The following is a 15,063-nucleotide window of genomic DNA, read 5'->3' on the forward strand; positions in this document are numbered from 1 at the left end:
TCAGTTATTGAGACCACATGCAAATCAAAGATGATCAAAGACATTACTATAATTATTTCAACTACAGTATGAGTCTTCCACTTCATTAAAGGCAAGGTCAAATAATGATGAACATATTTATATTTTAACGTGATTCTCACTGGTATGCGGTGTTTGTGTACACATCTTTTAAACAATTATCTTTGATAAGCTTCGATTTCCTCGAAATATAAGAAGAAAACTGTTCGTCGAATATCATGTTATTGATACCGCCAGTGATGTTTGATGATTACATCCTGTTCACCTCGCTGCTTTTAGTCAGCTATTATAGGGAAATATCTCTGAGAGAAGATGATTACGTTAAAATGATCGATAATCCGGAGCACACTATACTTCATTTGTACCAGTTAAATGTCACCACGCGTTAACAAGTTTTCGCATAAACTATGATGACGTGTTCATGTGTCTGTGTCACCTAATATAAACTCTACACGTAGTTATTTATATATATATATATCGAAATTGAATTTCTATCAGCCCATAACAACTACTATGATCACAACAAGTCTTGCGGAAAATAATAGGAATTTATATATGCTTCATTAGCGATTATGGCGGATCTGACTAATGGACTTCCTAGGCCTGTTCTACGAGGTGGTGTAGCTTTCAACTGCTAGCACGTGACATTTCCGAAACAAATACAACTTGATTATGGTAAATGGTGCGCTGTAAGAAATGGAACGATTTTGTTATTTTTGGTGTAGTTGGGCAATAATCGTCGTATCTATGTCATGGTGAAATTATGGTGCATTAGGTTTCTATTAACCAAATAATGCCCGTAAATTGTATAGTGGTTGCATTTTTCTCGTTGAATATCTAACAAGTTATTCAATCCGTGCAATTTATAAAAAATTTAGTGTTCCTGACTTGTATGTCTGTTTTTAGTTTTTATAACAAGAATGTCGTTTTCACCAAATCAATTATAATATAAGTCAAAGCTAACTGATGATGTGAAGCATTCAACACATTTCACAAATGGTAAGATTAGCACCGTTTTCAAAGTCTGATACGCTCAGATGATTTCCATGGCGTAAGGACGAGCGTATTATTGACTGCTTATTGCGGAGATTTTAAATTGATTTATGACAAGACATATTCTTCCAAGTTCTAGTCGATACTGGATCACATCGCATTGCACGTTTTTGCGATTACTTATAGAGTCCACACCCAGGTATATGCTATATTTATGCAAATGCAAACCACGTTATTTATTTGAATGTATGTATAAATTATTGAGGATTATAATAATAACAATAAGTGATGTGTCATCTGCTACACCTAGATACAATAAAATCAACTGCAGTACCACGGTAAATGAAAGTAATTCTGCAATTTTTCTCTTGTCCGTGTATCCAGGGCCTTCTCTTGCTCAGTAATCGACGGTTTTAACATGCAAACATTAATCGGGTTACACTGCTCTGATTTCACTCAGACTGTTATCGAAGAACATTACAATATTGAAATGGATGCTGTTATCTATAGATATGTGCGGTGAATTAAACACATGGAATAAATAAATTATTATCTCATCTGACACCGTGGGCGAGACAAGCAGATCGTTTGCAGTAAACGCGGTTTATATATATAGGAATATACATTAAATGCTTTTACATTCTGATTGCTTTTTAATATGCGTGTGCGATGTATGGCTCTCAACTTGTAATATTATTACACATCTGTGTTTTTTAATTATGACCATGAAACGGGCTTACTGAAAATACAATACAAGTTTGGTTAAAATCATATTGACAAGTTGTCTGAAATTGAACAACTGTCGGTGTTTCCATGTTTCCAATAACAGCAACTAAATGACTTCTTGCTCTTGTCAGTGTAAATGCCTTGCGAATGAACAACATAAATATCCCCTTGTTTGTTCTGTTGAGCCAGCTATGGTAAATATTATGGTTATATATGTTTTATTTCAAATATATTACTAACAGCCACTGTTAAATAAGTATAGGGTTGTAACTATTGTAGTAGTATGTTTTGACATATGATTGTAATTACACTTCATGACACCAAAGATGTCAACAAAGATGATATTGTCTTGTTAGAGAGATGTATTTGTCTAATGTAATATATTAACCACTAACCAACCCCAAACTTCAAACGCGATGTGGATAACTAAATATTCTTGAACATATACAAAGAATTGTGTTTGAAATTATTACCTTTTAATAAATTGTTATGATTTATCGTAAAATATAAATAATGTATCGGATGCAAAAATAGCAGTTTTTCTTCGATTAAATACTGGAACCAAGCACGAATATTTAATTACCGTTCGCGTCCGTAAATGTGGGATGTATGCGCATTAGAGTAGTTCAGTATTCTTTCGAACAATTACTGTTATGTTTGCTACCAAAACACCATTTTTTATTTCACGTTAAATAGTTATATTATATTGTTTGTCAAGAGACAATAAGGCAATTATGTTCAAGCAATACTACGGCTACGAAGGTTTCACACGTGTAAATACTAGTTTATCTGACCACGTTAAAACAATCACTTACGAATATATCACCGTATTTCTTAGCAATACGTATTGTTTCGTTGTATTCAAAAACATACAGAAGGGATAACCAAAGTTGAAATTATCGAAAGACGGATGGGCTGATGGGTTGACTTTTGAGCCTCGATTAATGGCGTCCGAGCGCTACAGGCATTTGTTGCCGTAAAACCAGCTGGGATATTCACCCTGTCTGATGATGAAATTAACAACTCTAGACTATCATTCTAATGAGGCATCAGAAAGTGTTATTAACACGATATGTCTAAGTGTTTGCATTTATTTTTATAGGCAATTTACACGTGTTTCAACGGGAGCCTTCAATAACCAGGTGACACCTGCCCTGCACATCTGCTGCTGGTGATCTCGATTATTTGCTCATGCGTGCAACTCATTTTGTGCACAACCTTCACATATTGCGACCAAGCATGGCATATATCCTATCATATAATATAAATTGAAAACAGATTAGTTGTGGTATTTTTAGTCGCAAAATAATTGTTTTCATGAATTAAACCCTTGGTTCATAGGGGACATTTGGCAACAGAAGTTAGGAGGCAAAAGAAAAAAATCACCTAATCACCTAATATTTACAATATATCTGTGTGTGACTGATTCTTAAGTCTGGGTAGCTTGCAAGCGCACACTATACTGGTTGTATATCGGGTTCTCTCTCGTGGATTCCACTTTCATGTCATATTAATGTATTCAATTCCTGAATTGTGAGCGGAGGTGATAGGAAATAAGTACAGCAATGTGAAATATACAACCGTTGCAATTACTATTATTATCGCTCACGCAATTGTAATACAATTGTTCAAACCTTCAATAAAATAAAATAGCAGTATTATGCGTGGCGGTTTAATAGTTCGTTATTTGTCCGAAACAATATCGGTTAATAAGCTTTTGTTGTTTGTGACTTGAATACGTATGCCACATGCTCATTTAGAAGAAAACAATTACAGAAATATTATATTTTCCATATTATATGGAATAGGGATATATATTGTAGGGCTCAATATTTATACCAAGAATTGTACTTTATAGAGAGACATTGTTTTCTTTCTTCTAGATCGAGGTATTTCTATAGAGCGACTAGGTCTAATAAGTAGCGGGTTTATTAGCAGTCATCACGATCTATCACGATTGTTCTCGGACTTTTATTTCATTTCACGTGTCCTCGGGGGCGGACATCCGGGCATTTTCACCGCTTGGCAACCCTCACGGTGAAAACAAAGACCAAAAACGCGCAGAAAAAGGTACTTTGGGATGGTTGTTGAGACTCCACTGAAACAGTGTAACAAAAGTAGCCATACGTGTGTAACATATATAAATTCGGTTGTTCAGGATTACTTCAAAGTTGAGTTTGTGTTGTTTTCTCGAATTTTCACCGGCTCGACCGGCGTTCCACAGCAGCGCGCACAGAGCCCATATAAATGCGTGGTACAGTGGTGCGCGTCTTATCAACGTGGAACGTCTGTGACGTAGCTCCGCCAGAGGATTAACGTCTTTTCTTGTATATTTCTATCGTGAATCGTACTATATTTCACTTCACGTATTATTGTTTTTTTTACTTAACGTGTTATTGTTTGTCTGTTCTTGGTTTTATTTTTATTTATTGCCTTGTATTTTACTTCACGTGTTAGTATCTGTCGTTTTTTCTTTGCATTTTAAACTTGTCTTTCACTTCACGTAGTAATAAGACAAACAAAATAGCCAGCCCTGTAGGATGGAAATTGGACGGGAACCCTTTATCTACAAAATATACTGCCAAGCAGTTAAGTATTATAAACACCTAATAACTCTTGACTGCAACAGCTTGGCATACTATGCACTGAAAGAAATGAAGAAAAATAATTACCCGGCGTCATGGTTGAAGTCATTAGAAGACAACTTAGAAATATGCACTAAATGTAATATAGATAATATAACAAGACAAGAACTGATAATTTCAATCAGAGAATATTACACTAACGCATGGAACAATGACAATAAAAGAGATGACACAAAACTGCGCACTTACAGTACATACAAAACCACACTAGACATGGAACATTACATAAAACACATATATATATAACAGACATTAAATCAACATACTAGCATGATTTAGAACAAGTAGTCACAAACTAGCTATAGAAACAGGAAGGTGCACAAAACCTAAAACACTGATAAAAGACAGATTATGCACCCACTGTAAAGAGATAGAGGATGAATTATATCATTTACTAGAATGTAAACTGTACACAGAACACAGAGATGACATATATAATATTCTTAAAGAAATTGACAGTGATTACCAAAACTTAAACAAAAAAGAACAATTTAAACTTGTACCACAGTCACCAAATACAAACCATCTTATCACTCTCTGTAAATATTTAGTTAAATATAAACAAGACTAATTCTTTTATTTTATTATGTTCTTTTATATTTTATACATATTCTGTGCTGCATAGAGATATACTCACATATCACAGTATTTTAATATTTATTTTATTATTATTAATAATAGTCAGTAGTATTTTTGTCGTTCATCAATTTTGAGTTCTTTTTTAAATCAATTTTTACATCTCATGTACTTTTATTATTTACTTTATTAATCTGAAAACCTAAAAGGAAATGTTAACTCTTTCTTTACGGTATTAATAAAGCATTATTCTATTCTATTCCAATATGTAATTCCGTCTCCGCACCGCATCTCGTCACGATATATGAAATCGGATATTATATTTAGTTCGCTGACGCGATTGCACCTCAGCAGTCTAAATCAGTTGGCTATCGCGAAACAACGATTTCAGGCTGTAATGCAGTCGTTGATTGATGATATTGACGCGTTGATTGTTGCCCATAAATAAAAAATGATCATGATCAAAGTTCGAAATATACACACGGACATTACCACGGGATCATTGGTCAAAGGGTTTAATTCTCCTCCAAAATCCGACGTTCTTGTCCCACAATACCAATAATAAAAATAAATCATATTAGAAAGAATTGTAGTAAAACTGTTGTTAAAACTAACTTGGCATTATTCACTCTAATGCATAAATGTCCAATATTTAAAGGTACTGGTAATTGTAAACTCCTTGTATCAATATATTAACGAGAAAATGTTTGAAGACAAAATGTTATTTTAATTCTTGGATTCTATCCTAATGTTTTTAACTAAATTATCAAAACTATTCAAATATGTTCACAAATGCTGCAAGAAGACTTGCAAATAGAGAACTCACACGTGTTGTGATCGTACACGTTTTATTTATCTTGATCAGCCGTTTATTGTTGTTGAAGGAAGTGAAATCTCCCCGTTGATCATCAGAATATAAAATATTAGCGTAGCTCTGTGACAGAGTGCGCTGTACAAGGTCTCGCTGGTTCATTCAAAACAATTAACTCAAGGACAAAAATGACATTGGAACAGAAAGTTATAATTATAACAAATAATAACCAATATACACAAAACGATATAAAAAGTTTCGAGGTCATTCTCCCGCTGATGTACATTCAGGTATATATAACACACGTAATAATTAAAATTTATGTTCGGGCGGTTACCAACCGTTGCCATGATACCGGAGCGTTAATCTAGGATCGCTGGGACGCAATCCCCTGACGTCATCAGTGTGAACTATTGATGTTGGTTTGCGTCGTACATTCTGGTCCATTATATCATCCTGGCACGTGGATGCATTTCATTCGGTGGCCACGAGGTACGACAACATAGTTTATAACAGTTTATAACGTACGATTTGTGAAAAAGAATATTGTCGAATATCCAAATTGATGATTTACAAATTCAGTGTCGAGATGCCTATGTTCTCAGTTAGCTAAACGGGTAAATTTATAAAGCCAAGCCAATCATATATCTTTATTTAACGATGATATAAACTCCTCATATATTAAAATCTGATTCACAATTGGCAATGAAATTACATGTAACCATCACTAGTACATCCAAGCCTTAATTAATTCGGAAAGCTATTTATAATGTGAACCGAAGAAATTCTCCCTCTCTCCCTCTTTTGATCAAATTGTGATAAGTATCACATCGTAGAACATTACGTTGAACACGAAGGTAAATTTTAAAGAATAAAGAGAGGACCTCGGTCTTTTATAATTACCAGTAATGTTTGCTATGGTGTAATCGAATTAGGGCCTGTAAATTAATTGATGTTATTAAGCGTTCCTCGCCCTACTTCGTGGTATAATTGAATGTTATAGCGTTAATTTGGTGTTATTCGTATCAGGTCGGGATGGCACCTTAGTACCCGGATACGCATACGCATTTGTTTTTAACGAGACATTTAATTATTGCACAAACGCGCACTGGATCATTGAAAGATAACAATGATCAATCTCAGTCATCGCTTGAGATTAAGAGGTTCTTTTGTTTAGGTATTTTGTTTTCGTTGTACGATACAGCTGCCAATATTCGATACAAAAGACGAGCGGCCTAGGAATATATCCGTCAAAATGGCGTTGACCCGTAACGTGTACTTGAATAAATTATATAACTGTGTTTGGATTTGCGTCTACATTAATTACACCTTTAACGCAAAGCGGATTTGTTGTCCTACAACGCCAAAGTATCCAAGATATTTTTTTCTCCATTCAATGATAATACCTCTTTCGCCTGAGCAGATGTGTATTTTTCGAGTACCCATCAGCCATTCAAATGCATTCAGCATATGTCTTGTCGTTAGAATTTCACATTGTATACATCATATTATTGAAAACACTCGGGATTACAGTGTTCAATTCAGTTTGCTCGACTGTTATTGTCTAATCGGCCTTGGTCACATGACCAAGTTCCCGCCACATCGTTATGTATATAACCTAGACTGGTATGATGTCATCAGCGTTAATGTGTTCAAACTAGGTATAGTCGATGCAATGTGTACCACGTGATTTGCTTCTTCGCAATTTATTCTCCACCACCCGCCACGGTAATGATATTCGAAAAAAGGGACGTCAAAACAGCCAGGTTCTTTAAACGCACATTCATGTTAAAAAAATAGTTATATGGCGCTGTGTGAAACGTTAATGTAAGTCATGAAAAAAATGAATGGAGTTAATTGGTAATAACTGAAGGTATCGAAAGCTTGCAACATGTATGTTTATTAGTATCCAGTGACCCAGGTACACGGACGGCCATGTTAAGGACGGTGTTATGCGATGCATCATACACCTATTGCATGGCGTTTGTTACAGTCGTCACCAACGATTGATAAATAGCTACAGATGCACGTTATACTCGTATATATCAGTGACTCTTTGCCATGTACCGATTTAAGCGATGACAGAGGGCGTGCGACAAAATGTAATTGGAGGGAAAACGTTGTACAGCGTGTGTGTGTGCTCCCGGCGGAACTCAACCAATCACAGAAAGCTCGTCATCCGCCGTGTTGTTGTGTTTTAATGCAGTGAATGCATCTTTGTACTAGCACGTCGGTTAGAGATATAACGCGCTGTCATTATTCTGTTTCTCGTCCGGTACCTGCTGGAGCTAAACGGAGTTGGTCGCGGGCGGCGATGGTTGTAACGCCACCTCTCACATTTAGCGTGCTCGTGCAATCCATACAAAAGAGAACTTTAGCCCCAAAATACGACGTTTTAAATTAACAAGGGGATTGCCTGTATTACGGGGAAAATGGCGAGTCCTAAGCTATCCTGCCCACGATCACCTATCGGATCACCTCGGGTGAGTACAGTAACTTGAGCATTAATATAATTGTTGTGGGGTTTGTGAATTTCAGTTTGTGTTTTTTTGTTAAGCCGTCGCGTGACTGTGAGTATGTTCATCTCTTCGCGCTGTTACCATCTCACATACTATGTTCAACACAGAACTATATATATATAAGGAACAAATCTCGCTTACGTCTGGCGAATGGGTAGTGAACGAGGTCATTTATTTTTTTAACTGCGCTTCATGTTAAGTGCTTTTCAAATGTCCATACGGGGTGGTGCAAGTCTTAGACGCGAGGATTTTCCTCACTCCCGATTCCTCGTCGTATGCACTTTATGATATTCAGTCATTATCGCTAGTTGATAAAACACGCACAAATCCGCGTTTAACAAATTGGCTTGCTGGAATAAATAATTGTCCCATGTATCATGGTCTAATATCAGCGCCAATGGTTACGTAATCTGAGATGGTTTGTGATGAGAGGTTTTATCTAATGATTGGATGATCATTTGACTCTGTCTAACTATCAATGTAAGCGGCGAAACAACCACGTTATTATATGGCTTTCACCTCTAAATCCGCCATAGGCATTTTTGTATTGCAATCGCAGTAGCGTATGTTAACATTTTCGATTCAGTGTTTGCATTTTTCTCCCATTTGACACATTATTATTAACAAGACCATGGCAGCCTGGGGGACCTGTCTATAAGAAAATGTCAATGATTTTCACAATATGGTATGTTTTAATACTTAAAATACATAATATGCTGAACTATGTATTTTTGTATAGCTATATGTTCTATTCCTGGCCGACGGTGTATCTGCGTATTATAAATGACATTTCTTGCTGTTCATTGTATTAACAATGACACCATATTTTTCCCTCAATTCCCTTTATCCCTTTTCCCATCCCGGCCATACCTATTATGATTTGATAAAATTGATGCATTGGTAGTTAATTATATTCTCCTTTCTCTATTATGGAAATAATCGAACCGAAAAATTGCTATTCGTCATATCACCCGTGTTTTAATGAGCCGAGGGTTTTGGTTTCGCAATCATATTTAACAGTAATTTATATTGCAATATGGAAGTCAAAGATACTAATATATATATATATACACATCGGGTATAACAAAAGGATTACAAAGGTCAGGCGGAACAATATGATGGGGGGTTGTATTTGTCCCTGATTGATTTTGTCTCATTAGCTGAATTTCAATCACTTAAACATCGAAGCACGCTAGGCATACAATCCACCATATCACAAGCACTCCAAGGTGATGAATGTACACCGTGACGTCAGCCAAAGATAGAAATCAACGTGTAAAATGGAGTTTAAATTGCCTCTCAACTGCCTAGCATAGATCTATTTCAAAAGCGACGTGTACGCCTGTTCCCGTTTATTGTGGACCGTATTGAAAAGGACGCACATAAGATTTGTGTTGTTGTCCAGTAAATTGGTACATTTCTACTGTCACTGAAGATGGGCAAAGGAGCAACTAAAAGTCGTGTACATGATTATCACAATGCACAGGAGAGTGGACACTATTTAACAGTGCATCTGATGCACGGCATATTTGTCGCTGCATTTGCCCTGTCAATCTGCAATCAATCTGCGTAATAACACTGTACTGTACTGGGGGTACAGAAATCGACATACTAGTAGGTCATCTCACCTTGTCCACTTAATGCAAATGACGGTTAAAATACATGGTTCATATATTATGGATGCCGGGGATATAACACGACAAAAAAAAACTATAAATATATATACTCTATATTTCCGCATTGACGCAAAATTGAGATTTTCCGCATTAAAGAAACATGATCTCACATTCTATTCTTCCTCGTGTAAACCGTATATCCGGCTAATCCGTGGATCACAGCTTGTCGTGCACCAATCCTATTTTAGTTTCATATTGAATACGGACCTTTAAATCTAATACGATGCGTAGAACATGACATTACGATTAGCGTTACAACCTTCAGCAGATTTAAGATAACTGGTAATGCAGACAAAACATGAAATCGTGACGATTATATTATTAATTTAGATTTAAATACATTACGCTGTTCACAATCAATATCTAGCCTAAATCGTACTTTGCGCTCCACACTGCAATCAAATGCAAATGGTTATAATGTTTATTGAACAGATCAATTATGAATATTAATTAATTAATAATATACCAGAATGATGTTAACTTTCATTAATACGGCACATAGGCCAAGTGGTCAAGATATATGCAGTATTTTTTTTCCGAAGCCGCTCTTTTAATTTACTGCTCTGATTCACAGAAGAAAGAACTTATATAGAAAGCGTCCTTGCGAAGGCTGTTTCATAATGTTATGAAGATAGGATTTAATTTGAACTAGTTGGAATAACACCTTGTATTTTAACTATTGAGTGCGATGTCGGCGACGTGCCTGAATCTCTTCAGGTTTGACAAAATTCAAATTAGTTGACGTTTACGGACGTCATGTGACTTTGTTTCGACGTAATTGTCACATGGGAATGTATAGTACTGATTTTAATTAGCGACATGTTGATTTCAGTGTCTGTAAACAATTCGCTGTGGTGTGTTTCCGATGACCGCTGTCGTGTGTGTGAGGGATTTGTGATTTTACGCGACGCGCGTAGGTGATTTACGCGCACCTTGTCGCACATCTCGTCGGTGAATTGGAAACCACTACGGCTTTTTTCACAGTTACAAACGAAAGAAGACATGTTTCAAACAAAATGGTAGTTCACTGAACATCTGAAATGTTGTTCGGAAATTAGACATATAATCATTAACCAATACACTTTTTTTTAATTAACACTGTTGTTGAGAAGATACAGCCACTTCGAAAGTCCACTTGTTTCAATATAGCCTGGTCGCGTGTTCAACTTAATGGCTAGAAGCACATCGTACATATGCTAGTCAATAAACAAGGCGGAGGCGATATTCAGTAATTCGCTATAAGGCGTCCATACAATTTATCGTTATCAAAACCGATTCGACTCGATGTATTAGAATTTGCAAAGGCAGTAGGTAACCATGGTGCCAGTTGAAACAGACTTCTGATCAGTAGAAACTAACGTAGCATTCGACTTTACGACGCGCGAATGTTTTAAGTTTCCCATGCTACAATTCATTATCTATATATCGTCAAAAGAACGTAATTTATGACATACGAGCCGCCCTCATTTAGACTACATCACTACCGAAACAACATCGAGCACTACCGTATCTCTTCATCATTAATTACTTTGTAAATTATGTTATGTGTTTACTATTTTTTTCTTTTTTTTCGCATGACTTCGGTTGCCATGCCATTGCTACCATCAAAGGTAATTAGTATCATCTGTTTCAAGCAATATCATTCCGTCTATATCGCCGTTGGCACAGCGATTTGATATTTGCATCCATGTTAGAACGTAAGGTTCATGGTCGGATATGGCGAAAAGTTCCGTGCGTTTTTGAATTGTTTAATACGGTTAATGCTGTAACAACATATTTGTAGTCTTCGTCCTTGTGAGCATATTTTTTCTCTGTATGTATATGATGGTAGACGAGTGAAACATAGTCGTTATAAATACTGACCGACCTCTCACGTACTATATAGAAGGCGACTATTTATGGCATCTTCCACCTCAATGACTTGACATCGGATAAATCATGTTTTCTCTTGAAGTAGCGCTAATACGTCGAAAAGGGAAAATTTAATTTCCTTTGCGTCGCACTAAGAGATTTTTTTTTCGAGTAGGGAAAAAATCATTTCGTTCACTCTAAAAACGTTCGGTTCACTAATACTGTACATCGACGATAGTAACTAATTGGGGTCGTGTTCGATGTTTTTGTAAGTTAAATTAATTCTTTGTTCAACGATGAATTTGACCAGTATTTTTGCATGTTCACAAGATAAGCGAGTAAATCGACTGAGCATGCTAAATCCTGAATGTCCGCTAACGAACCTGTAATTGATTCCTGGTCAATGACCCCTTCTCAGGTATAATTTCTATGACGTCATCCTTAGAAGTTCCATCTTTTTCAACGCCGACTGCGCGAGGTGATTGGTATTTCTTTCTATTCTGCAAATAGATTGAATCAGTCAAAGGAGTTTGTTCTACGAGCCTTTTTCAATCAGAATGTACATTCCTTTAAGTCGTGTATTGTGGTGCCGGCACGAAATGTATTTCAAGTGATACGCGAGAATCCGCGAAATATACATTTTTTGTTCTATAAAGGTGTAGCCACTTCGGCTCAAGTTCTTATCAATCAAAAACAGGAAATACTATATAAGTAACTCATTTAAATAACACATTTCATTTTCAAGAGGAAATAGGAATAAATAAAAATGCAATGGAGGTAAGATTGTATGATTTTCGTGCACATCTGGTTCATTAACGTCGAATTCATCGGTAATGGCTGACTTGCGATTGGCTGGCCTGCCGCTGATTATGAACCCTTTAGTACCCTTTTTTGTCTCTTTTCAAAAATATTTCCCACTCACGCCATGACTATTCCAACGACGCAAGTAATTTTTGATAGGACACCGCCAGACACTATGGTTTCATATATTTGATTTTACAGCCATGATTTGGTGAATTTTGAAACTGCATACTACGTCCATAAACTCCATTAAGTGTGAATTATTAAAATACCAACATAGTTCTACCTACTGCAGCCATCTTGTGACAGCCCGTTTAAACTGTTATGCACAAATAAATCTAGAAAAAAAAATGAAACGTGTGTTGGCTATGATTAATTTGATTAACGAGTGCGTAGTCAGCTGTTCAATTGAAATATCACGGAGTCGTGTCGATAACACAAATGAGCGGTAGTTAAAAATAAAAATGTATCAGCGTTCGAGCAGTTTATTGTATTCATACGTAATTGTGACGCTACCCACGACCCGATATTCAGATGCTGGATAAACTGACTAGAAAATTCAACAAAATCAGTGAAATTTACGCCTCATCACGTTTCAGACTCTATAGAGTAAAATGAAAAGTAAAAAAACAAAATTTGTGCGCAAATTAGAAGTAATGAGGCGATCGATGTGTGATCATTTATATTTGATTGACACGTGGTGGCGAAGCCAATAGTTTTGTATTTAATACTGTTTTATTGACTATGTCCAACTGCATGACCTTGCAATCTTTAAATTCCTAAACTTATTAATTATAATGATGTTATTGTCGCTATAGTCAATCCTACCGTCTATTAAAAAGTTCAATGTGAATTTGAAGGAAGCAACATCAGATTAGCTTGATTTGACAGACTTCATGAGACACGATTGTATACGCACAAGGGGTTGACGTGGATTAACCAGGCGATAAAAGCCCCACATGGATCGGCAACGTTTTTTTTCTTAAATAACGTATTGCCAAAGGCTTAACCCACTAAAGCTGGAACGAAACCATTCATATATATCAGAGTGATGCAGAAAAAGTCACATTTTCGACAGCATAGGCGCAACTATGTTCTAACATGTAAATAACGTGACATCACTTCCGTCGCCTGGGTTCTTTCGTTAAATTTGGCTTTTAATATCATGTACTTGCCTTCTGAAGATTTCGTAACCACGTAGAAAATATTAGGGTTATTGGTCGTCGTGGATGTGACAGTATATTGACAGAGAATCTCTGGGCCGAATGCTTTAAGTGGTTCATCATGTATAACCTCACTAAAGCTTACTTAATTCACATATGGTGCCGCGAGGCGTTACGCATAGCAATCAATCAGGATTGCTTACACAAGATAATTTGTATGGAAAGGGTTAAGAATGGGTCATGTTCATGTAAACGTGATGTCAGATCTACAATAATATCAAATCTAGAGGCGTGTTAGAAATTCGGTAAATATTCAAAAATAGAAATAATTTCATCATCTTGAAGTGTAACTATGCGTGATTGTGTTATATATAACTGTTGTAGTGATCTTCAGAATTATGTTAATAAGCTTACACTATAACTGTAATAAGATTACTAAAGTAACTACTGCAAACAAAGTAAAGATTTCCAGTCTGGTTTTTAATCATAAGCAAGGACTGAAATGACTTTCATGCAAATTTCCGATTTTCTACATTATTTTTTTCTTTATTTTTAACTCTGTTATTCTGTTATTTAATATGGATTTGCAGTTGCCACAGCAGCCGTTTATTTTTCACAGATGTTTTTCGTACACCATACTAACTTAACATCTCAAGATTTCAAAACTTAGAAAATCCCGAGATGAATAAACACTAATAGTTATTTACTTTAATTAATTTCAGTAAAACAAATCCACAAAGAACAGCTATTTATTAATTTGAACACAATCCATAAAGTATTTGGGATAATCTTTTCTCAATATTTACAATATCCTTGTTTTGCTTGAAAATCTAACATACGCGAAACTAGACAAAGGTTACAGACTTCCAGTCTATTGCTAAACTATAAACAGCAAATCTGCAACTTTTGTCTGGTTTGCGTATGTCAACACCATCCGTTGCTGTAGCCTGTATAAGCTGGCGAACTGGCTGTCTATTCAGTTGCACGTCGAAAGGCCTTACAGCGCTTAGCAAATAATCCAGTAAATGGAAAGTCAATCTCTCTGAATCCAGAAGCGTGGTCTTTTAAAAGATCCGACGAAATTAAATCTTGTGAAATATTTTTTTTAAAGCTATATACTGGAACAATCGGATATCGTGAGGCATTATAACCATATGCGTTGGTTCGAAATCCTTCTTATGCATTTTTGGCAGTGTTTTCTTTTTTTCTCCGTTATTATTGGTTCGAACTAGAACAAATTTACTGGACCAGGTGCATTTTTACCCTGCAACAGTTTGACATATT

General features: G+C 35.9%; 1 protein-coding gene across 1 annotated transcript in view; it reads left to right on the forward strand.

Annotated features, from left to right (window-relative positions):
• The first annotated feature begins 8,003 nt into the window (after positions 1-8,003).
• Positions 8,004-15,063, forward strand: part of LOC144359138 (uncharacterized) — a 63,651-nt gene continuing 56,591 nt past the window's right edge. The window contains exon 1 of the mRNA XM_078012322.2: positions 8,004-8,252. Within this exon, the coding sequence (XP_077868448.2) occupies positions 8,202-8,252 (51 nt within the window). The 5' untranslated portion in view covers positions 8,004-8,201. The remainder of the gene's footprint in view (positions 8,253-15,063) is intronic.

This window comes from Saccoglossus kowalevskii, chromosome 3 (genome assembly GCF_978046115.1).
Source record: "Saccoglossus kowalevskii chromosome 3, keSacKowa6.1, whole genome shotgun sequence".
NCBI classification, from domain to species: Eukaryota; Metazoa; Hemichordata; class Enteropneusta; family Harrimaniidae; genus Saccoglossus; species Saccoglossus kowalevskii.